Source organism: Grampus griseus (assembly GCF_964374135.1).
Source record: "Grampus griseus genome assembly, chromosome: 19".
Lineage (NCBI taxonomy): Eukaryota > Metazoa > Chordata > Mammalia > Artiodactyla > Delphinidae > Grampus > Grampus griseus.
The window spans coordinates 27852299-27878775 of NC_139013.1; the positions used below are offsets into that span (position 1 = coordinate 27852299).

The following is a 26477-nucleotide window of genomic DNA, read 5'->3' on the forward strand; positions in this document are numbered from 1 at the left end:
TAATAAATTATAGTTTACAAGCAAGTATATCAGTTGAGAGAATAGTATATCAGTTGAGAGAATAGTATATCAGTTGAGAGAAATGTTTTTAAGCTTCTTATATCGAGTTTTATGAAAGTCTTTACTTCTTGCCAAAAAAAAAAAATCATTTGTTACAATGAGATCAATAAAGTATATTAATTAGAAAGGTATTTTACCTATACATCCAGGAATGCAGAGATTTTGTAACTTTGTGTTACTTTGTGTTTCTTACTTAGCACCAACACTGAGAAGAATAAAACCATAGAAACTAGTTGGGGTAATATCACTTCTTAATTTTGTAGAAAACATAATGTTGCTGGAAAACAGATATGTGTCTGTCACATTTGATAGAATGCCTTCATTTTCATTATACTCATCTATCTAAATTTATTGCATTTCATTTGATAGATATTTATATGAGCGAATTGATGGAAGAGTCAGAGGGAATCTTCGACAAGCTGCTATAGATCGATTTAGTAAACCTGATTCAGATCGATTTGTCTTTCTTCTGTGTACCCGAGCTGGTGGTTTGGGCATCAACTTAACTGCAGCTGATACATGTATAATTTTTGATTCTGATTGGAATCCTCAAAACGACCTTCAGGTAAACAGATTCCTTGGCTAAGAGAATTTTTTTTTTAATTCCCATAGCTATCTTTGATAATCCACCTGTTTTATTTTTATACGGACAAACTAACATGTATGTTTCCCTAAGAAATATCTATGCCAAATAAAATAGGTGAAATTATTTTTATTTTAATTTAATGACAATAAAATAAAAAATACTTGTTTAGGTTACGTATCATACTTCTAAAAAAGATTTACCTACTCAAGTACAGTATTGTTCAAAGTATATCATGTAAATTTGAGAAAGGCCTACACTTTAAGAATAACTTACTTTACTTCCTTAAAAATAAGTACTTGCTTATCCTGATATCATCTTCTTAATCATTACATAATAGAGTATGCATGGAATTGAGACATATTGCCTTTTTATGAAATTCTGTAGAAAATTAATGTACACATATAAATTAAGACTACTTGAACTTCGTTGGAACATAGGAATATTAATTAGTGATTAGAGTGAGTCAAAGTTTACAGAAAATGTGTTTCTAGGAAGGATATGAGAAGAGAACAAAGTATTGGAGAAATTCTTCTTTTATTGTTCATGATAGTCTCAGTAGTACTGTAATTGATATTATTCTTGAGAATATACCTGGCTTAATAAAAGATAATGTTTTAACCTCTCATGTGTATAATCTAGTTCAAAATTTATCAGACAAATTTTAAGTTTAGGAACCCAAGATAAAATGTGAAGCTCTTATGTAATCTCTGATGTCTCTACTTCCAACATGTCTGCATATTAGATAATTAGTTCTTCCTTTGTTTAAATAAAATTTAGGCCTCCAGAGTTGTTCACCTTAGGTTTTTACTCCCCTCAGAATTACCCAGCTTAACTAAAATATATTGAAAAGATTGTTGATAATGTAGTAGAAAAAAAATTAGAAATTTAGGGTTAGATTTTAAGTTTAAAGCCAGAGGCTAAAAAAAGTCTGTTCACAGAGTTTATGTTCCTGTCTAGAATTATGCTGATGACACCCTCTTTAAAAAATAGTATTTCTTCATGGATTTATAGTCTCTGAAATATGTTTAAATTTTAATTTATTTCTGATTGTGGAATCATGTCTCATTTTAATAAGTTCTACCTTCATTTCCAGAGAAAGGTTATATGCAATTCAACAGCAAGAGTGTCTAAAAATTCTTGCACATACTTTTATATTCCATCAAGATAGTTTAATGCGTAATGCCTTTTGTGCTATTTTATAAATTAATTTAACCTATAATTTCTCATTTTTTATAGGCCCAAGCTCGTTGCCACAGAATCGGTCAGAATAAAGCAGTTAAAGTCTACCGACTAGTAACTCGTAACTCATATGAAAGAGAGATGTTTGACCGAGCCAGTCTGAAACTGGGTCTAGATAAGGCTGTATTACAGAGCATGAGTGGAAGAGAAAGTAATGTTGGTGGTGTATGTATATTTTCTTCTTCACCTAGAGTTTTTCTGTTTTTGTTTACATTTAGTTTAAACCTCAGATAGCATATTATTTAATTTTGATCCATACTAAGCAGTAGATAGATACTTTTATGTAAGGAGGAATGTCAGAGTAGAGCTACATTTAGTTAGTACTTTTGGAAACTGTTCTGTCTATATAATGTCAATGCTTGTAAATTCTAAGATTGTGTTTTCAAATAGAAATTCTTCCTTGCAGGACATTTGTATCATGGCACAGCAAAGTAGAATTTGTGTTTTTCTGCATTTTTTCTATAAACAGTTTTTCAAATTGTTTTTTTAGGGCCAAACTATTAACGTTGGCTTTCTCTTGCTATAAATGATGTTTTTGGCATTTTTTCCCCTCAAAATCTTATTTATATCTTGTGCTTATAACAACTCTCGAATCCTAGTACTAAAAAGAACCTTGAGAGGTTACCTGCCCCAGAGGTTTTGTTTTAACTGGAGTTACTTTAGGCAAATGGCAAATCGTACTTTAAAGATAGTAAAGAGTCAACAACCTCAATATATTCTTTTAGAGAATTCTCTCAGGTACATCCCAAGCCCCAAATGCAATTTAAACATGACTTCTGTGTTCTTTAACATTCTTTAGGGATACTTTCTCATTTTATGAACTTGAAAAAACTATTACCAAAATTTTGTCTCTTTAGATTCAACAGCTTTCCAAAAAGGAAATAGAAGATCTGCTTCGAAGAGGTGCTTATGGTGCCATTATGGAAGAAGAAGATGAAGGCTCTAAATTCTGTGAAGAAGATATTGATCAGATTTTACTACGTCGTACAAAAACCATTACAATTGAATCAGAAGGACGTGGGTCAACATTTGCCAAGGTAACAGTGAGTGATATTTTATAAAAAAAACAAAAAAAAACCCTGTAATGTTCTCTCGTAAAAAAAATTTAACTGTCTCTTACTCTACTAATTATTTGAGGAGCATCTACTTAATGTTTAAATAAACTGAATTACTCAAAAGAAGTAGGTAATATATTCTTTTCCTTCATTTATTTCTGATCTCTCACATCAAATTTCACATGTACTCTTCTGATGCTAGTGAAATGGAGTAGGAGTAATAACTAGAAATGGTTCTAAGTATTAATCAGAGTAGAACATTTGAAGTCAAATTTAGAAATCAAAGAACATATATGCCAGACTTCCCTGGGGGTGCAGTGGTTAAGAATCTGCCTGCCAATGCAAGTGACATGGGTTCGAGCCCTGTCTCGGGAAGATCCCACATGCTGCGGAGGAAGTAAGCCCGTTGCACCACAACTACTGAGCCCACATGCCACAACTACTGAAGCCCATGTGCCTAGAGTCTGTGCCCCACAACAAGAGAAGCCACAGCAATGAGAAGCCCGTGCGCCACAACAAAGAGTAGCCCCCGCTCAGCACAACTAGAGAAAGCCGAGGCACAGCAACAAAGACCCAACACAGTCAAAAATAAATAAATAAATAAATAAATATTTTAAAAAAGAACATATATGCCAAAGTCAGAGCAAAATATAAGTAATATAATGTAGGAGGTTAAATCATCTTACATTAACTTATAATAATTTAAAGTACCTCAAGGAAAGTATTTCTAATCTAATTTTAAATATTTAAATCAAGTTTGGGGAGGATAAAATGAAATTTTTGTCTTGAAAAGAAATATTAATAATTGTATCACCCCTATTTGGGGAAAACATTTTAAAAGTTTACTAACTGCCTGTATGTTCTTCCCCCCAACCCCCAATAGAGACATGGTAAACCTATATCTTGCATTCATCTGAAGAGTTTTTTTATTGCAGTATTCTGTCCCACCTGCACTGATTCATACAGGTTTTCTCCTTTCCACTTTACTTCCTTTCTACATTTTCTTCATTCATCCCCTCTCCACTTCCAACCCAGAAGTCTTTCTTCATCTTTATGGAGAGCACTGTAGTATAGAGCAGGTAGTCCAGGTGCTACACCAAAAGTAATGATACCAATCTTAATATGAAATTTTTTTCTCGCATTCATTCAGGAAAGTAATGTAATCTTGTGTCAGGTACTTTACTCAGTGTTGGGAACACTAAAATGAAAGGATTCTAGTCGCTGAAAAAAGTAAAGAAAGTATTAATTCTGTGTAAAATGGGAGGACAGCAAATCAAGAAAGCCTTTTCAGAGAAGATAACATTTGAGCTGAGTCTTGAAGGAAGTTTGAATTTCGTTGTGTTACAAAAAGAGAAAGCCACATAAATGAATTATATGTTACTAACCTACAAGGAAGATTTCAAGAACTATGGTGTAGGCGTGTATGGATGCACAGTGTAAATTAAATGGAGATGAATATGAAGGTTAGGGAGGTTGGACCCAAATTGTGAAGGGCTCAAAAAATTCCATTGTGAGGAATTTGAACTTGATCCTGAGGCAATTAAAAAGCTCTGAAATCCCTTCAAGAAGAAAATGGGCATAATGTGTTCTGGTTTAGAAATTTAACTCTAGCAGCAGTGTAGAGAATGAGATTGAAATGAGAAAGACTAGAGGCATAGAGACCAGATAAGAGGCTTCTATAGGCTGTGACGATAGGCAAACCAGGGCACTGGAGACCCACTTGAATTAACAGGAATTGATGACCAGTTAGAAATTTGTGGAAGGAGGAGTCAAAAATAACTTGAAGATAGATTTCTGGCCCAAGTAGCTAGGAGGATCATGGTGTCATTAAGTAAGATAGAGAATTGAGGAGAAGGAAGTTTATATGGAGAAAATAAAATATTGGAGCTGTTATATTTGTGGCATTTACAGGGCATCCAAGTGGAGATGTCCAGGAGAGTTGGCTAGATATAGATTTGGGAGTTAATAAAAAAGCAGAAGAAAGTAGTATTGTGGAAACAAAAGGAATACTGCAGAAGTAAAGTATAAGGTTGAGAACTAAAACTAGTCACGATTGGATAGATACACCCTGGCTCTATCTTCTTTCCTGAGAAATCTTGTTTCCTTTGGATTCCTTGGTCTTACTCAAGTTGTCAACACACTATGTACAGATACTTTTCCCCTCATGCCTGAAATTATCCGAAATTTAATTTAACCAAAAGGTATTAGTCACAGAAGTCACCTTTGTTGATTAGGCCAAGTATAGGGATAGTCTCCTTAAAGTTTTTTTTTTTTTTAATTAATGAAGGCATATCCTCATTTACAATGTTAATGATAATAATCATGGAAAGTCAGAACTTCAGGGTTTGAATTCTGACTCATGAGCTTAGTGACCTTGGACAGTTAACTTAACCTTTATGAGTCTTTCTTGTCCTGAAAAAGGAGAGCATGATAATCATGCTTGACCTTTCCTACTTTACTATAAAGTGCTATGTGAGTAGTATTTTACTCAGGTATGCTCTAATCATAATCAGCTATACTCTAAGAATGTGAATAGTTAAGCACTTAAGTATCTATTTTAAACCCTCAGACCAGGGAGTAATTGTTGCATTTGAAAAGAGAGCTTACTGAAAAGGTACCGCAGTAGCTGAAGAGGTACCACATAAACCTGTACTTGTATTATAATTTTTTCATTTCCATAATTGTGTGGGAATGCCACTACATGGTGGGCATTTGGCATAGTGGAATATGGCACTACTATATAGTAGCACCAAAGGAATAAAGTTGATACTATTTTTTGCTTTTCCTTAGAATGTCCAGAAACTTCAGCTGAGCAGTTATTTTCAGTGGTTTTGGTAAATGTCATTCCAATCCATGTTTCTACGTATTATCAAAGAGTTTTTGATAAGAAGCTACATTTATGGAGTAGGGTGCATAATAAGACTAATTAGAATTAATAAATATATCCATCGATTAACTCATTATTGGTAACCTCATTTACAAGTGGTTATATCACGTAAATCTTGTTTTGAGAGATTTTCATAAGGGCAGTTAGGTGGATCCTAGAAACAGAAAAGTTTCTGGTCTGATGTTAAATTTGGTGTAGAACAAAAGGCTTTGAGTTGCTTAATTTACAAAAAGAAAACAAAGTGGTCTAAATGAAGCTTCAGTTGGATTGCTTACTTATAAGGGCCTTTCTTTGGTGCCTAAGATCTTCTGCTACTTTCCGATATAGAAGATAGACTTCACCATTTAAAATTTCCCTTGCAAATAATAAAGGAATTTAATGATTAAACGAATACATTTTAAGAAAAATATTTTGAGGGGAACTGGGATATTAAGATTTAACATTTGAAAGTAGGCAGTAAACCAGTACTTGATGGACTTCTACAACAGGCATTTCATTTCTGTAGGCATTAATCCATCGTTAGAAACCTTGAGAGGGACTTCCCTGGAGGTCCAGTGGTTAAGACTCCGTGCTTCCACTGCAGAGGGAACTAGGATCCCACATGCCGTGCAGCGCGACCCCCCCAAAAAAAGAACTTTGAGAATTTTATATGTCATCTTGAAAGTAGGTTATATGTCAGTTAACAAGAGCATCTGGAATTATCTACAAATATTAAAAATTTTTAAGATTGAAAAATGAATTTATCATTTTTCTTATAATGAATATATATTTTAAAAGCCATTTAATTGTGAAGTATAGTTTCTTCTGCGCAAGTTATTTTAATTATCAACAGTTATAAGGTAGCAGCACAAAATTGATTCTCTACTGTAACATAGAACATTTTTTTAAGGTAAGCAACCATAAAGTAGTATGTTTCAAAAATCTAATTATTTCCTTTTAGTGACTTTTCATATTTAATGGCTTCTCAAGAGGCATATATCAATGAAACTGTAGGACAAAATAAAACCCTGTGAACTTCAGTGAACTTTTCATTGTTCCTGAGAATTCATGAGCTTCTATTAATGAAGATTTGAAAATGTGGATATTGTTTGTCCTCAATTAGGAGAAATTCATTTCTGAATTAACAAAATGAAGTCCCCTCTTAGATTTGGAATTACTTGGGTATAGTTAAGATGTCTGTTACTCATATTCATACCATGTTGATGAATTGTCATCATATACTTTTATGCAGGTGATGGTGGCTATCTACTTTTCATTTTATCAAACTAGTCAACCTTTACTCTTTTAAGTTGATGATGAGTTTTTAGAATTATGTGGTTTGTCATTAAGAGGTATCTCACTGTATTATTTTCTGTTGCTACTGTAACAAATTACCACAAATTTAGTGGCTTAAAACAACACAAATTTATTCTTTTATAGTTCTGGGTGCCAGAACTCCAAAATGAGTCTTACAGGGCTAAAATTAAGATGTCAGCAGGGCTGATTTCTTCTGGAAGCTTTAGGAGAGGATCAGTTTCTAATGTTTTCCAGCTTTTAAGAGTGCCTGCATTTCTTGCTTGTGACCACATTATTCCAGTCTCAGCTTCTGCTGTCACACAGGCTTTTCCTCTTCTGTAGTGAAATCTCCTCTTCTTTCCTCTTGCATTCAGGACAGCTGTGATTGAATTTAGGGCCTGCCTTGATAATATAGGCTAATCTCCCCATTTCAGGATTCCTAACTTAAGCACATCTGCCAAGGCTCTTTTGCCATATAAACTAACATTCACAAGGTTCCAGAAATTAAGACGTAAATATCTTTGCAAGCCATTATTCAGCCTACCACACTCATCATTTCAAAGAAATAAAAAATTGCTTTTTTTAGTAGTTTCATAATAATAAAGCTATAGTTTAGAACAAACAAAAAAACAATTTAAATTCATTTTGTTAAAGCATTTATTTCTGTGACTTGTTTCATAAATATGCCAGGAAAATGAATATTTTTAAACATTTATAATAGTTAAATACTTCCTATAAACAAGCATCTTACTAACCCAGTCTCAAAAGAATGATGGAATGAATGTATTTATTACTTGGTAAGCAATGTCATGAACAGACATTGCAAAGTTCAGCAAGAAGCATTTAGGATTTTAGTTTTTTTCCTACTCCTTTTTTATTTTATTTATTTATTTATTTTTGCCGTGCCGCATGGCATGTGGGATCTTAGTTCCCTGACCAGGGGTCGAACCCGCTCCCCCTGAAATGGAAGCACAGAGTCTTAAACACTGTATCACCAGGGAAGTCCTGTCCTACTAATTTTTTAGATGTTTTATAAACATTGAAACTACAAATATAGGCAGAATAGTATAATGAGACCTGTGTATTTATCACCCAGCTTCAACAATTATTTACTCATACTAAACTTTCATCACCACCCTACCCATCTTTCATATTATTTTACTTTTTATTTTTTAAAATTTATTTTATTGAAGTATAGTTGGTTTACAATGTTGTGTTAATTTCTGCTGTACAGTAATGTAATTCACTTATATATATACATATATATATGTATATATATATATACACACACACACACACACATAACCTTCTCCATTTTGGTTTATTATGGGATATTGAATATACTTCCCTGTGCTATACAGTAGAACCTTGCTGTTTATCCATTCTATATATAATAGTTTGCATATCATATTAATTTAAAGCAAGCCCCAGGCACAGTATCACAACTTCTATAAATGTTCCCATCTGTACCTCTAAAGATAAAGATTTCTTTAACACAACCACGATACTATTAATCACGTTTTAACATAAAATTAACACTAATTCCTTTTTTTTCTTTTTTTTGGCCGCAACAGGCGGCTTCTGGGATCATAGTTCCCTGACCAGGGATTGAACCCACACCCTTGGCAGTGAGAGCACAGAGTCCTAACCACAGGACCGCCAGGGAATTCCCAACACTAATTCCTGATATCATCAATTTCCCAGTGTTAAAACTTTCAGTTATCTTGAATGTCATAAATGGCTTCTTTGCTTGTAATAGTTTTATTACCTTTCCTATGTGTAATTTTCTGCATTTTAAAGTTCCATCAAAATGGGTTCTTTTTTTTTTTTAACATCTTTATTGGAGTATAATTGCTTTACAATGGTGTGTTAGTTTCTGCTTTATAAAAAGTGAAACAGTTATACATATACATATGTTCCCATATCTCTTCCCTCTTGCGTCTCCCTCCCTCCCACCCTCCCTATCCCACCCCTCTGGGTGGTCACAAAGCACCAAGCTGATCTCCCTGTGCTATGCGGCTGCTTCCCACTAGCTATCTATTTTACGTTTGGTAGTTTAAATATGTCCGTGCCACTCTCTCGCTTTGTCACAGCTTACCCTTCCCCCTCCCCATATCCTCAAGTCCATTCTCTAGTAGGTCTGTGTCTTTATTCCTGTCTAGGTTCTTCATGACTTTTTTTTTTCTTAAATTCCATATGTATATGTTAGCATACGGTATTTGTCTTTCTCTTTCTGACTTACTTCACTCTGTATGACAGACTCTAGGTCAATCCACCTCATTACAAATAGCTCAATCTCGTTTCTTTTTATGGCTGAGTAATATTCCATTGTATATATGTGCCCCATCTTCTTTATCCATTCATCCGATGATGGACACTTAGGTAGTTTCCATCTCCGGGCTTTTGTAAATAGAGCTGCAGTGAACATTTTGGTACATGACTCTTTTTGAATTTTGGTTTTCTCAGGGTATATGCCCAGTAGTGGGATTGCTGGGTCATATGGTAGTTCTATTTGTAGTTTTTTAAGGAACCTCCTTAGTGGCTGTACCAATTCACATTCCAACCAGCAGTGCAAGAGTGTTCCCTTTTCTCCACACCCTCTCCAGCATTTACTGTTTCTAGATTTTTTGATGATGGCCGTTCTGACAGGTGTGAGATGATATCTCATTGTAGGTTTGATTTGCATTTCTCTAATGATTAATGATGTTGAGCATTCTTTCATGTGTTTGTTGGCAGTCTGTATCTCTTCTTTGGAGAAATGTCTATTTAGGTCTTCTGCCCATTTTTGGATTGGGTTGTTTGTTTTTCTGATATTGAGCTGCATGAGCTGCTTATCAATTTTGGAGATTAATCCTTTGTCAGTTGCTTCATTTGCAAATATTTTCTCCCATTCTGAGGGTTGTCTTTTGGTCTTGTTTATGGTTTCCTTTGCTGTGGAAAAGCTTTTAAGTTTCATTAGGTCCCATTTGTTTATTTTTGTTTTTATTTCCATTTCTCTAGGAGGTGGGTCAAAAGGATCTTGCTGTGATTTATGTCATAGAGTGTTCTGCCTGTGTTTTCCTCTAAGAGTTTGATAGTTTTTGGCCTTACATTTAGATCTTTAATCCATTTTGAGCTTATTTTTGTGTATGGTGTTAGGGAGTGGTCTAATCTCATTCTTTTACATGTAGCTGTCCAGTTTTCCCAGCACCACTTATTGAAGAGGCTGTCCTTTCTCCACTGTACATTCCTGTCTCCTTTATCAAAGATAAGGTGACCATATGTGTGTGGCTTTATCTCTGGGCTTTCTCTCCTGTTCCATTGATCTATCTTTCTGTTTTGGTGCCAGTACCATACTGTCTTGATTACTGTAGCTTTGTAGTATAGTCTGAAGTCAGGGAGCCTGATTCCTCCAGCTCCGTTTTTCATTCTCAAGATTGCTTTGGCTATTCGGGGTCTTTTGTGTTTCCATACAAATTGTGAAATTTTTTGTTCTAGTTCTGTGAAAAATGCGAGTGGTAGTTTGATAGGGATTTCATTGAATCTGTATTTGCTTTGTGTAGTAGAGTCATTTTCACAATGTTGATTTTTCCGATCCAAGAACATGGCATATCTCTCCATCTATTTGTATCATTAATTTCTTTCATCAGTGTCTTATAATTTTCTGCATACAGGTCTTTTGTCTCCTTAGGTAGGTTTATTCCTAGATATTTTATTCTTTTTGTTGCAATGGTAAATGGGAGTGTTTTCTTGATTTCACTTTCAGATTTTTCATCATTAGTGTATAGGAATGCCAGAGATTTCTGTGCATTAATTTTGTATCCTGCTACTTTACCAAATTCATTGATTAGCTCTAGTAGTTTTCTGGTAGCATCTTTAGGATTCTCTATGTATAGTATCATGTCATCTGCAAACAGTGACAGCTTTACTTCTTCTTTTCTGATTTCGATTCCTTTTATTTCCTTTTCTTCTCTGATCACTGTGGCTAAAACTTCCAAAACTGTGTTGAATAAGAGTGGTGAGAGTGGGCAACCTTGTCTTGTTCCTGATCTTAGTGGAAATGCTTTCTCTTTTTCACCATTGAGGACGATGTTGGCTGTGGGTTTGTCACATATGGCCTTTATTATGTTGAGGAAAGTTCCCTCTATGCCTACTTTCTGCAGGGTTTGTATCATAAATGGGTGTTGAATTTTGTCGAAAGCTTTCGCTGCATCTTCTGAGATGATCATATGGTTTTTCTCCTTCAGTTTGTTAATATGGTGTATCATGTTGATTGATTTGCATATATTGAAGACTCCTTGTATTCCTGGGATAAACCCCACTTGATCATGGTGTATCATCCTTTTAATGTGCTATTGTATTCTGTTTGCTAGTATTATGTTGAGGATTTTTGCATCTATGTTCATCAGTGATATTGGCCTGTAGTTTTCTTTCTTTGTGACATCCTTGTCTGGTTTTGGTATCAGGGGGATGGTGGCCTCGTAGAATGAGTTTGGGAGTGTTCCTCCCCTTGCTATGTTTTGGAAGAGTTTGAGAAGGATAGGTGTTAGCTATTCTCTAAATGTTTGGTAGAATTCGCCTGTGAAGCCTGGGTCCTGGGCTTTTGTTTGTTGGAAGATTTTTAATCACAGTTTCAATTTCAGTGCTTGTGATTGGTCTGTTCATATTTTCTATTTCTTCCTGATTCAGTCTTGGCAGGTTGTGCATTTCTAAGAATTTGTCAGTTTCCTTCAGGTGGTTCATTTTATTGGCATAGAGTTGCTTGTAGTAATCTCTCCTGATCTTTTGTGTTTCTGCAGTGTCAGTTGTTACTTCTTTTTCATTTCTAATTCTATTGATTTGAGTCTTCTCCCTTTCTTTCTTGATGAGTCTGGCTAATGGTTTATCAATTTTGTTTATCTTCTCAAAGAACCAGCTTTTAGTTTTATTGATCTTTGCTATCGTTTCCTTCATTTCTTTTTCATTTATTTCTGATCTGATCTTTATGATTTCTTTCCTTCTGCTATCTTTGGGGTTTTTTGTTCTTCTTTGTCTAATTGCTTTAGGTGCAAGTTTAGGTTGTTTATTCGAGATGTTTCCTGTTTCTTAAGCTAGGATTGTATTGCTGTAAACTTCCCTCTTAGAACTGATTTTGCTGCATCCCATAGGTTTTGGGTCGTCGTGTTTTCATTGTCATTTGTTTCTAGGTATTTTTTTATTTCCTCTTTGATTTCTTCAGTGATCTCTTGATTATTTAGTAGTGTGTTGTTTGGCCTCTATGGGTTTGTGTTTTTTTACAGTTTTTTTCCTGTAATTTATATCTAGTCTTATAGCGTTGTGGTCGGAATAGATACTTGATATGATTTCAGTTTTCTTAAATTTACCAAGGCTTGATTTGTGACCCAAGATATGATCCATCCTGGAAAATGTTCCATGAGCACTTGAGAAGATAATGTATTCTGTTGTTTTTGGATGGAGTGGCCTCTAATTATCATTTACGTCCATCTTGTTTAATGTATCATTTAAAGCTTGTGTTTCCTTACTTCTTTTCAGTTTGGATGATCTGTCCATTGGTGAAAGTGGGGTGTTAAAGGTCCCCTACTATTATTGTGTTGCTGTCAATTTCCCCTTTTATGGCTGTTAACATTTGCCTTATGTACTGAGGTACTCCTGTATTGGGTACATAAATATTTACAATTGTTATATCTTCTTGGATTGATCCCTTGATCATTATGTAGTGTCCTTCTTTTCTCTTGTAATAGTCTTTATTTTCAATTCTGTTTTGTCTGGTAAGAGAATTGCTACTCCGGCTTTCTTTTGATTTCCATTTGCATGGAATATCTTTTTCCATCCCCTCACTTTCAGTCTGTATGTGTCCCTAGGTCTTAGGTGGGTCTCTTGTATATGGCATATATACGGGTCTTGTTTTCGTATCCATTCAGCCAGTCTGTGTCTTTTGGTTGGAGCACTTAATCCATATACATTTAAGGAAATTATCGATATTTATGTTCCTATTACCATTTTCTTAATTGTTTGGGGTTTATTATTGTAGATCTTTTCCTTCTTCTTTGTTTTCCTGCCTAGAGAAGTTCCTTTAGCATTTGTTTTAAAGCTGGTTTCGTGGTGCTGAATTCTTGCTTGTCTGTAAAGGTTTTAATTTCTCCATTGAATCTGAATGAGATCCTTGCTGGGTAGAGTAATCTTAGTTGTAGGTTTTTCCCTTTCATCACTTTAAATATGTCCTGCCACGCCCTTCTGGCTTGCAGAGTTTCTGCTGAAAGATAAGCTGTTAACCTTATGGGGATTCCATTGTATGTATGTTATTTATTGCTTTTCACTTGCTGCTTTTAATATTTTTTCTTTGTATTTAATTTTTGATAGTTTTGTTAATATGTGTCTTGGCATGTTTCTCCTTGTCTTTATCCCGTATGGGACTCTGTGCTTCCTGGACTTGATTGACTATTGCTTTTCCCATGTTAGGGAAGCTTTCAACTATAATCTCTTCAAATATTTTCTCAGTCCCTTTTTCTCTTCTTCTCCTAGGACCCCTATAATTCGAGTGTTGGTGTGTTTAATGTTGTCCCAGAGGTCTCTGAGACTGTCCTGAATTCTTTTCACTCTTTTTCCTTTTTTCTGCTCTGTGGTAGTTATTTACACTATTTTATCTTCCCGGTCACTTATCTGTTCTTCTGCTGCAGTTATTCTGCTCTTGATTCCTTGTAGAGAATTTTGAATTTCATTTATTGTGTTGGTCATCATTGTTTGCTCTTTAGTTTTTCTAGGTCCTTGTTAAACGTTTCTCATATTTTCTCCATTCTATTTCTAAGACGTTGGATCATCTTTACTATCATTACTCTGAATTCTTTTTCAGGTAGACTGCCTATTTCCTCCTCATTTGTTTGGTCTGGTGAGTTTTTACTTTGCTTCTTCTTCTGCTGTTTATTTCTCTGCCTTCTCATTTTGCCTAACTTACTGCATTTGGGGTCTCCTTTACACAGGCTGCAGGTTCGTAGTTCCCGTTGTTTTTGGTATCTGCCCCCAGTGGGTAAGGTTGGTTCAGTGGGTTGTGTAGGTTTCCTGGTGGAGGGGACTGGTGCCTGTGTTCTCGTGGATGAGGCTGGATCTTGTCTTCCTGGTGGGCAGGACTGTGTCCAGTGCTGTGTTTTGGGGTGTCTGTGAGCTTATTATGATTTTAGGCAGCCTCTCTGCTGATGGGTGGGGTTGTTTTCCTGTCTTGCTAGTTGTTTGGCATGGGGTGTCCAGCACTTTACCTTGCTGGTCGTTGAGTGGAGCTGGGTGTTAGCGTTGAGATGGAGATCTCTGGGAGAGCTCTCCCCAATTGATATTACGTGGGGCCGGGAGGTCTCTGCTGGACCAGTGTCCTGAATTCAGCTCTCCCACCTCAGAGGCTCAGGCCTGACAGCCGCTTGGAGCACCAAGACCTTGTCAGCCACAAGGCTGGCGAAACTGGGCTATGAGTTGGGTGTCAGCCACTGCCTGTTGTAGCTCTGTCTCAGCTGTCTCCAAAGGTCACCCAGATACATTGGGTTATTCCACCATTCCTCAGAACTTGCACATGCCAGTCTGGGATTTGTATATGTCCTCCTGATACTCTTCATTGAAATACCTTGCATTCATGGTGGTGAGAGATATGCTGATAGTGTTGGTTCTCTTCAGTTCAGAGACTGGAACAGTCTGAGCCTTCATGTGGCCAGGTTAGGAGCAGCTGGCCAACGGTCCCAAACTGATTACATGTCAGATTCCAAGACGGGTTTCTGCAGCGCCCGAGCAGTAGTCCCAAGCAGCCGCTCCGCTCAGCTGCAAACACTCTGACTGAGGAATTTGGTGGGGCCCTCAAACAAGGATTTCTGCCAGCCCTATAGCCTGACTTCTCCACCCAGGCAAGGAGCTGAGGAGAGCATCTCCTGACTCCATCTCACCAGAGGAGTGGACACCTGGAAGCTCCTTCCATTTATCCCTATAGAAGTTTAGCATGCATCTTTCAAGCCCTTTTGTTAAAGCATTATATATCTTCTCTGTGTATTTCATTTTTATAAAGCACTTTGATAAATTTTCTTTGAAGCAGCGTATCTATTTTTAGGAACTTAAGTTGCAAATAATGGTTATTTATGAATCACAGTGTTGAACTGTAATGTCTAAAATTAGGTCCAATGAAAAGATTTTATAATTTCTGCAACATTTAAGAAAATAAATCATTTATATTTTCTTTTATTCCTCTGTAATTTCTTAAGTTTTTACAATGCTTATGCAGTATTTTTTTTGTAAGGAAAAGAGTTTTCAAAATAAAGTTAGGCAGGAGGCTTCCCTGGTGGCGCAGTGGTTCAGAGTCCGCCTGCCGAAGTGGGGGACGCGGGTACGTGCCCCGGTCCGGGAGGATCCCACATGCTGCGGAGTGGCTGGGCCCATGAGCCATGGCCGCTGAGCCTGCGTGTCCGGAGCCTGTGCTCCGCAATGGGAGAGGCCACAACAGTGAGAGGCCCGCATACCGCAAAAAAATAAATAAAGATAGACAATGACTCATTTTTCTGTATTTCTTATATTCTGTATTGCATTTTTTTAGGAGACATATCTATGTAAAAATGGGATGGAAATAAAGTAGGAGAATACCAGAAAATGAACTGTCTAGGGCAAATAGGTTTGAAATTCTTCTTGTAACCTAATTTCTTAATATTCATTTTTTTTAAAATTAAATTATTTGTTTTAGCTACACTGGATCTTTATTGTAGCACACAGGCTCTCTAGTTGTGGCACACGGGCTTGTGACGTGAGGGCTCTAAAGCATGCGGGTTCAGTACTCGTAGTGCACGAGCTTAGTTGCGTTATGTGGGATCTTAGTTGCCCCACCATAGATTGAACCCAGGCCCCCTGCGTTGGGAGTGCGGAGGTGTAACCACTGGACTACCTGGGAAATCCCTATTCATGTAGTATTTCCTTTCTTTCTTTTTTTTTTTAACATCTTTATCAGAGTATAATTGCTTTACAATGGTATGTCAGTTTCTGCTTTATAACAAAGTGAATCAGCTATACATATACATATATCCCCATATCTCCTCCCTCTTGCATCTCCCTCCCACCCTCCCTATCCCACCCCTCTAGGTGCTCACAAAGCACTGAGTGATCTCTCTGTGCTATGCAGCTGCTTCCCACTAGCTATTGATTTTACATTTGGGTAGTGTATATATGTCCATGCCACTCTCTCACTTCGTCCCAGCTTAGCCTCCCCCCAACCATGTCCTCAAGTCCATTCTCTACGTCTGCGTCTTTATTCCTGTCCTGCCCCTAGGTTCTTCAGAACCATTTTTTTTTTTAGATTCCATATATATGTGTCAGCATACGGTATTTGTTTTTCCCTTTCTGTCTTACTTCACTCCGTATGACAGACTCTGGGTCCATCCACCTCACTACAAATAACTCAATTTCATTTCTTTTTATAGCTGAGTAATATTCCATTGTATATATGTGCCACATCTTCTTTATTCACTTGTCGATGGACACTTAGGTTGCTTCCATGTGCTGGCTGTTGTAAATAGTGCTGCAGTGAACATTGTGGTACATGACTCTTTTTGAATTATGATTTTCTCAGGGTATATGCCCAGTAGTGGGATTGCTGTGTTGTTGTATAGTATTTCTAAAATGCAGTATTGTATCCTGTATGGTTTTTTGACTAAAACGATTTGATCCCTGCTTACCCAAAGTTTAAAAGTCAAACAACAATAATAACTTCTTTAATTTTGCTCCTAAAACTCCAGCCTGTGTTGGTATTAAGCCTTTTGCCTTAAGCAGATGCTGTGCTATGTTTCAGACCATTGTAGTTTGAAACGTACTTTGAGTGCATGTGTGTATATGCTGAATTCAAATTCTATCCACACTAAATGTGAAGAGATAAGGTTTTAGATATACTTTGATAGATTTTTCCTCTACGTTTCAAAACATTTTGAAAAACTACCATTATGTATTTCAGGCAAGTTTTGTGGCATCTGGAAATCGAACAGATATTTCCTTAGATGATCCCAACTTCTGGCAAAAATGGGCGAAAAAGGCAGAAATAGATATAGATGCCATCAGTGGTAGAGTAAGTATTTATTTCCGTTTAAAAAACATTACCTGTGGGAATACTTTGGTAATATTATTATAATATTTTAAGGTGTTCCACTGTGTACTGACTAAAATAAATTAATCTGCATAAATAAATTGATACAGGGCTGTAGAATGATAACATTGAGTCAGGCACTGCTTCTGTTTAATTCTTCTGATATTTGTTGTGATAGGTTGTAATACGGTTAAAGTTTAATTTTGGAGGGTGTTTGTGTTCTTAAAATTATAATATGTTTTTTAATTTTTAAAATGTCTTAAAATAACGGATTACTTTTATTTCGCTTTTTAACCTTCTTTTTGTTATTTTGGTGTCAGATACCATTAATGATCTAGTCAAATACAAAAGGAGAAAAAAAAAGCAGTCAAGAAAGTGGCATCTTCAAAATCTGACAACGAACTATAAAAAATTTAAGATCCAGTCCTACTTACGTACATAGATCTAGCTATGCTTAGTAAATATTATGAAATTTAAAAAATAAAGTGGCATTTTTAAACTGTTTCTTTTATAACATCCCTTGGAGTTAAGGAAGAAAGGGCCAAAAAGCTAGCACAGAATTCATGGAACTGATCATAACGTAACTGTTCACTTCAAAAGACATCTACCTGTCTGATAATTTATAGGAATCAATGTTTGTGAGCCTTACCTACTTCCAAAATAACTGCTAAATGATTAAAAGAAATTTATATTAAGCATTGATGCATGGGATCTATTTTAATAGATAACCTTATAAGATGTAAAACTTTACAATGAGGAATAATGCCACTGCCCAATAATAATTATTATTTAATATATTTTGGAAATATGTATAATTCTGTATGAAACATTATAAAAAAGTAAATTAGAAAGAGATATTTATTAAAATATTACTATTTTCATATTGGCATGTTTATATGCCTTAAAAAGTCAATGGAATTTGCAAACCACTATAAATAGATGAATTAGTGAATTAACTGATAGAAGATAAATATGCCATTTAGCCTTCTTAAATATCAGTACTAACAGCAGTAGAAAAATATATGGAAGAGGAAGTCTACTTCGTAGTAGAAAAAAAGATTTAGAACACTTAGGGGAATACCTACTGGACGTATATGATTTCAGTAAAGTAAATTACCAAACTTAATTGTGAGATTTGTCAATTGGGAAGAAAAACTACATATTTTAAACATTTGTAGGTTGAGTTAATAAACATAGAAATGCAGCCCCAATCAAAATGTTAAGAATTTGTTCATATAACCAGACAAAATCTAAAATTACCCTGGAAGAATAAATACTCAACAATATTAAATCCACTTTTAGGAATCTGTCTTACAGCAATAATCACACATGTACAATGATAATGTAGTACAGTGATGTACATCGCAACATTTTTCATTTTAGAAAAAAATTAGAAACTAATTGGTACTTTTATACTGTCTAATGCAGTAAGTAAAAATAATCATGTAGATCCCTATGTACTCACATAGAGCTCTAAGACAAGACAGTTAACTTTAAAAAGAGAGAGGCCTTCCCTAGTGGCACAGTGGTTGAGAGTCCGCCTGCTGATGCAGGGGACATGGGTTCGTGCCCTGGTCCAGGAAGATCCCACATGCCGCGGGGCAGCTGGGCCCGTGAGCCATGGCCGCTGGGCCTGCGCATCCGGAGCCTGTGCTCCGCAACGGGAGAGGCCACAACAGTGAGAGGCCCGTGTACCACAATAAAAAAAAAAAAAAAGAGAGAGAGAAATAGAACAATACTTACAGTGTGATGTTTGTTTATGATTTTTCAAAAGTATTATAATGGTAATACGCAGACACTCATACATTTGTGCTGAATCCAACTAGAGCACACTGTGAGCCAAGTACCATTCTCACATTAGGGCTAAAATGAACAAGACAGATGAAGCACTGCTTAATAGAGCTTACAAATTCTGGTGGGTAAGTAAACAAATATAAGATAATTTCTGAGACTGAAGAAAATAAAATGGTAAGATGGTAGAGAATGCCTGGAGGAGTGTAGATAGCATTAGGAAAAGTGGTCAAGGGAGGTCACTCTGAGGGGACATCTGTGCTGAGACTTGAATGATGAGAACCAGCCAACAGTGTAAAGACATGAGATAAAAGCTTTCAAGGTAGAGGGAATGGCAGTGAGCCATTGTTTGAAATAAGCTTACAGTGTTCCAGAAATAGAAATGGCATTGTGTCAGATTGGAGGGGGATAGTGAGAGTGGTGACAGGTTAGGTCAAAGATGATAGGTATGGCTCATTTCAATAGGGTCTTATAGATTATCCTAAGGAGTTATGGATTTTATAAATAAACTTATATAAGCATATAGTCATGTAATACTTTGCAGTTATGTTTTCTAATTTGTACTTCTCAAAAATTTTATAATTTTCTGACAAGAAGTACCATGAAGACAGATTGGCATTACTTACTATATGTTAAAACATAAAAGCATATTAACATATTATAAAGGAACCATGATACTGAGAGAAATGTATATAGAGCAAAGAATAGAATAAGAACAGGAGAAGGTCAAATTATAGGATATAAATAAAGAAATAGCATTAGAGAAAAAGGAGTTATTTAATAATCATGATTAAAATTTGAGTTAGCATTGGGGAAGCATTTTAATAATATACTCTATGCCAAGTAAACTCCAATTTGTGATAAAAAATTTATTTTTGAAACAAAGCATGAAAAAATAGTAAAAATAGATTTCTATTTTATCAAATATTTGGTGGGAAAACATTCTAAATTAGAAACAAACCACAAAGGGAAATAATTGGCATATTCAAATATATGACTAAAAATTACGTAATGGAAAAATAAAATTGCAATCAGACTGGTGACTATTTGTAGCAGAAGTATATACGAAAGTTAGTATTTTTATTATATAAAAGCTAATGTAAATTGATCACAAGTAGAAATAAATCAAAATCTTAAAAGATTACGGGCAAAAAACACTTGAAAATTTACTCAAGAGAAAATACAATTATGGTTGGTTTTTTTTTTAAGTTGGGACCAGGGAAAGGGACAACTCTTTCTTTTTTTTAATTAAGTATTTTTTTTGAAGTAGGTTGATTTACGATGTTTTAGTCTCAGGTGTACAACAAAGTGTTATAAATACATAATTTTTTTTCAGATTCTTTTAAGCTTATTACAAAATACTGAGTATAGTTCCCTGTGTTATACAGTAGGTCCTTGTCAACTCTTTCTTCTATAGAAGGTGCCAATTAATAAATGTAGAAGGAATAAGAGAAATAGAAAATCTCAATCCACCCCATTGATGAATTCTAAAATTAGTGTGTAGAATATAAGGAGAAACAGAATTTTTATATATCTTCAAAGTATATCTTCCAAAATATTTATTAATTACAAAAGGAAAACTAGTAAGTTTACAGTGGAAAAACTTAATAGAGAAGGCTAATGTCACCAGTATTAAGACATATTAACATTATGTACCCCTTTAAGTTCAGTGCACTGTGGTCATACTACTGTGGGACAGCAGAACCTACATGGTCTGGTCCCTGCTTCCCCTCCTAGCGTTTACCCTCTCCTGCTCTAGGACTTGAACATAGAATACCTTTTCAGGTCCATTACTGTTTTCTTCACTTATAATGCCATCTCCTCCTTGGATGCCTAGCAAACTACTTCTCATTCTTGAAGATCTCTTTCTAGTATCACTACTTTGTAAATCTTTCTTTTATGGCACCCATCTTATAAAATATTGCATCCTGAATAGCATTTATTTGTTTACACATTAAACTGAGCCTCAAGACTGTGAATTTCTCATGAGCAGAAAGCTATCTTAGTCATAGCCCATAACATAGTACCTAACTTAGATAAATTGGTCAATAAAGATTAAAGTTTGTCAACTTACGTTGTTTTGAATGAATTAGACTTCATTGACCATAGTGAGGTTCATATACTTATTACTTTGCTTGTTGTAGATTAGTGTAAGTCTTTTGGAAAGCACTGAAACATGATTCTGGATCCATAAAATAATTATGCCCTTTGACCAATATTTCCATTTTTGGATATTTCACTTCCTTTGGACTTATCTTTAGGATAAACTTAGATTACAAAGATTTACTTTTTAGCATTATATATTTTAAAAATTTAAAACAATCTATTTGTATTAATTCAAATTGCATTATGAATTAATTAGGTAAAGAAAATTATGATGCATAAATTCAGTTTAAAATATAGTTTATAGTTGTTGTAGAAGCACAATACAGTAACTTTCATATTAATAAAGCCATATACCAAATTTTTTTATCCTATGATTATAATATGAAATTATGACAAATGGTAATAAGGATTTTAAAGGAATAAAAAAATTTTATGTTGATTTGGTAGTTCAGTGGAATTGTTAGTAATTTGTTCTGGTTTTATAAAATTATTGTTTGTACAGTTTGAAAGGTAAAAATGTAAAATATTGTTATAAGCAAAATAATAAAAGGACCTTCAAGTAATAGCTGTTAAATTTTACAGAACAGCTTGGTTATTGACACTCCAAGAATTAGGAAGCAAACAAGACCCTTCAGTGCTACAAAAGATGAATTGGCTGAATTATCTGAAGCTGAAAGTGAAGGAGATGAAAAGCCCAAACTCCGGAGACCCTGTGAGCGTTCGAATGGCTATGGAAGAACTGAATGCTTTAGAGTAGAGAAAAATCTGCTAGTTTATGGGTAAAATATTATTTTTAATGTTTACTGTTAGTAGTCTGGTGTACAAATTTATGGGAAACATATACTATATTCTAATATGCTTTTTATCTTGTTAGAATCAATAAAATGTATTTTTTAAGTACCATGAATTTATATATTTAACATATACTTAACAGCAATTGATGAGATATCTTTAAATTTTAATATTATAAATGTATTGCTAATATCAAACTCCTTGTTCTTAGATTTGCATATTCAGTAACACAAAATGGATAATGTTTTTATCCATTATTGAATAAAATATACTAGAAATTACTATACCATGACTCTGCAGTTTATTCTATGGGGGAAAAAACTTTAGTAGGTAAATTCTATCAGTGACAAAGTGTGTTTTTTGCAGGTTTCAGGCCTTTTATCCATGAGTTATGTTTTCTCTAGGATTTCACCCAATATTAATATAAATATACCTTTTTTTAACTAGGTGGGGCCGATGGAGAGAGATTCTGTCTCATGGCCGTTTTAAAAGGCAGCTAAATGAGCACGATGTGGAAATAATTTGCAGAGCCCTCTTAGCTTATTGCCTTGTTCACTACCGAGGAGATGAGAAAATTAAAGGCTTCATATGGGATCTCATTACTCCAACCGAAGATGGGCAGACACGAGAGCTACAAAATCATCTAGGTAAGAACATTCTTTTATTTCCTTTTTAAATTTAGTTTTAGTTATGTAAGTAGCACTTAACATAGTACCCTATAAAATATTGAAGCATTTCAGATAATAGTAAAGAACCCTTAAGCTTCACTCAATTCAAGTTCCATGTTGGAAAGGACTAGTGTTATCAGTTTGGTTGGGTTTTATATACTGTTATCAAACATGTATTTGTTTACAAGTTGTTGACCCAATAGTATGTCTTAGAGGTCATCCCATCTGTATTCATGTAGATCTATTTTATTTTTTAAACTCCTGCTTAGTAGTCCATAGTATGGATATTTCTTAATTCATTTAGCATCTCCTTTGATGATGGGCATTTAGGATGTTTCCAATTTTAGATAATTGAAAAACAGGTTTTAGTGAAGATCCTTTTACGTTCCTCCTTGTGCACAGGAATAAATCTTCCACTAAAGTAAATATCAAGAAATGGAATTGTTGAGGTACAGCATATATACGTCCTTAGGACCTAAAATGTGGTCTGTGTGTTAACAGCATCAGCATCTCCCAGGAGCTTCTTAGAAATGCAGAATCTTAGACCTCAGACTTACTACATCAGAATCTACATTTTAACAAGTTCCTCAGCAATTAGTATGTATATTAAAATTTGGAACACTGTGGTATATACATTTAAAATTGTTATAACTGTTTTAATTTGCTGTCACATGTGGCTGTGTCAATTTATAGTCCCATCAGAGATATATACAAGTAGCATTTGCTCCATAACCCTACGAACATTCTTTTTTGCATAAAATAATTGAATTTTCTATGAAGATAAAAAGATTACTGTGCCCTTAAATTGGTGTTACAATTTTATTCTATTTAATCAACAAATACCTGTTAAAGTGCCTGTTCTGCGCTTCTTGTGCAAAGTACTGGGAAGATGAGAAGGAACAACACAGACAAGATCCCTGAGCTCATGAACCTGGTCAGGCAGGCAGACATAATAAGAAAGCAGATAAATTACCTAAATAATTATAGATTATGATGAGTACTGTGAAGTAAATAAACTAAGTACTGAGATTGAGAACAACAGAAAGTACCTAGTTTAGATTAGGGTGGTCACTGGAGGTCTATCTTAATAGGAGACAATGAAATTATTAATGTGAAGAGCTGATTTCTGGTAAAGATGGAAGATTCACACAAATATAATTTCACTCTTCCTTGAAACCCAACTAATATGTCAATAAAGGGAAAAAAATTCAAGGCATCAAGCTTTATAAATTGTACAGGTATAAATTTTAGTTTCTTTAACAAGTAAATAGTGGAAGGGGAGGAAAATGGGGAGGGTATCTATAAACCATTGGCTCACAGCAGACATGATCTTGTGCCCCAATCTTGCTCCCACCCTGGGTTGTCACAGCTTTGAGCATGTTAATGGCATCTAGTTTGTAGAGGCCACAAGAGCACAGACTGCCCCTACAGTGAAAAACTGTGCAGCTCAAAATAGCAATAGTGCCAAGATTGAAAACCCTGCTATAACCTGAAAGATGTTTATGAGTCCTCAGCCAGTTGCAGTGTGTGGGCCTTATTTGGATCCTGATTGAAGCAAACAACCCAGGAAAAATTTGTCTATTATCTTTATTAGATAATTCTAAATTTGAATAGTAAATATTAAGTACGTGTTATTGCATTTCTTAGGGCTGATGATGGTATTGTAGTTTTTTGTTTTGTTTTTAAGGAAGCCTTATATTTTACATATGTTAAAAGATACTCAGACATTTATTAATGAAGTGGTGGTTGTCTTCGATTTATTTCAAAATAGTGTTGGAGGTTGGGGAACAAACAGGATATAGATGAAGCCAAATTGGCTATGAATTCATAATTAATGAAGTTGGATGATAGGATCTGTGATCCATCATATTATTCCATTTATTTTTGTATATGCTTAATTCTATAATTTTAAAATAAATAAGGATAAACCCTTAAAAGTAGAGAGAATGGAAAAGGAATTTTGGAACCTAGAAGCATTAGATTAGTGATGACTAACTTAACCAACCAGAGAGAGCTGAATCTTAGGTCAACAGTAGGAAAGGGCAACAACCAACTGATTTGCTTCATAGATTATCTAAAAGTTTCAGGAGTTTGTGACATCCGTGACCTCTGAAAGTGGATATAAAGGACAGGGGCTTTGATTAAAAGTTGTTTAAAAGGGGGATCAGATCCCTAAATACCCTTTTCAACTCCATGTATCCATGGCGAAGACTGACTGAATGTTTATTCTCTGGAGAAGATAAAATAGAGAATGTCTGCATTTCATTGGTATTTGCAACATGGAGCTACTAAATGGCTGTTAAATGAATATGTATACTGGACAGTGTCATACTCAAGGAAGAAAACTAAGGAATTGTCCTTGGTGAATTGACCAGACCAAAACCTAAAGATAATGACAGGAAAAAACCAGCTGGATTACCCTTCAAAGAGTCGACAGTCACCTCCACTCATTCAGCCTGTCTATCAACTTTTCTGTCATTCTTAAATATGAGCAAATAACCAAGGGTATCAGGCATCTGAGGAACGTCTCCAACATGAGAGAGAGACTAAAAACAAACCACTAAAATGAACTTGTAGGAAACAAAGACTGTGAAAGGAGAAGACAACTTTTTAAAAAATATCATTAATATCTGCAAAGATACTTCAGATATACTATGATTTTGAAAAAAGACGAAAGTACTGTAGAAACATTCAAGACACAGACCTCTTAAAAATTACAAATTAACATGTAAAAATTAACATGCAGTTACATGAAAAAGAAAATAGGATTAAATGATGAATCTGAGGAAATTATGGTAGGGAGAAATTTTTTTTTTTTGGAGAAATTTAAAAATATAAAACATCTCCATATTTTATTAGGAAAATTTCAATATGTGTATTTTTAAATATGCACTGTTTAGTTTCCAAACCAACAAGGGTCAGGAGGACTAGAATACAGAGCATTATTAACAGAGACTAAAATGCAATTTAAGATGGAAGCATTAATTGAGATTAAAAAAGGATACTACATAATAAAAAAAAACTAATCCATAAAAGAAGATATAACAAAATGAACTTGTATGCACTGAACAAAATAGTATCAAAATATAAAGGCAAAACCCACCAAAATCCTAAGGAGAAATGGGACAAACCTACATAGTGCTTCTATTTACCATTGTGATGAAACTCCTAGCTGGTAGAATATGGCAGGGAAAAGATAGACAAGAATTGAAAGGAAGAAGCACAACTGTATTATTTGTAATCGTGAAAACTTGTAAGTGAAACAACTCCAGCATAGTTGAAGAATAATATGCAGGTGATATAGTCATAGAATAGATTTTTACACAGCAGTTAAAATGGATGAATTAGAGCCTCCATGAATCAGCAAGTATTTATAAATCTCAGAAAAAAATTAAATATAATAAATAAGTTACAGAATTGCATGTATAATGTAATGAAAGCTTAAATACTGAATATTTCTCCAACACACAAGTATAAACGTGTATGAAATGAAAATCAAATTCAGGGTAGTGACTATGTCTGGGAAGGAAAGAGTGAATTGGACTTTATGTATTATTTCCTTTAATAAGAAACTGACCAGGGCTTCCCTGGTGGCGCAATGGTTGAGAATCTGCCTGCCGATGCAGGGGACACGGGTTCGAGCCCTGGTCTGGGAAGATCCCACATGCCGTGGAGCAACTGGGCCCATGAGCCACAACTACTGAGCCTGCGCGTCTGGAGCCTGTGCTCCGCAACAAGAGAGGCCACGACAGTGAGAGGCCCGTGCACCGTGGTGAAGAGTGGCCCGCGCACCGTGAAGAAGAGTGGCCCCCGCTTGCCACAACTAGAGAAAGCCCTCGCACAGAAACAAAGACCCACCACAGCCAAAAATAAATAAATAAATAAATAAATGTTTTAAAAAAACTGACCAAATATGGAATATGTTAAGATTAAGAGTGAAATCAAATGA

The 26477-nt window shown here is 35.0% G+C and overlaps 1 protein-coding gene across 3 annotated transcripts in view; it reads left to right on the forward strand.

Annotated features, from left to right (window-relative positions):
* The window catches only part of CHD9 (chromodomain helicase DNA binding protein 9), a 164908-nt gene that overhangs the window by 91453 nt on the left and 46978 nt on the right, over window positions 1–26477 (forward strand). For all 3 annotated transcript variants that reach the window (XM_082676532.1, XM_082676533.1, XM_082676534.1), the window contains exons 16-21: window positions 430–625; window positions 1883–2050; window positions 2743–2922; window positions 17043–17153; window positions 21651–21847; window positions 22308–22507. In XM_082676532.1, the coding sequence (XP_082532658.1) occupies window positions 430–625; window positions 1883–2050; window positions 2743–2922; window positions 17043–17153; window positions 21651–21847; window positions 22308–22507 (1052 nt within the window). The remainder of the gene's footprint in view (window positions 1–429; window positions 626–1882; window positions 2051–2742; window positions 2923–17042; window positions 17154–21650; window positions 21848–22307; window positions 22508–26477) is intronic.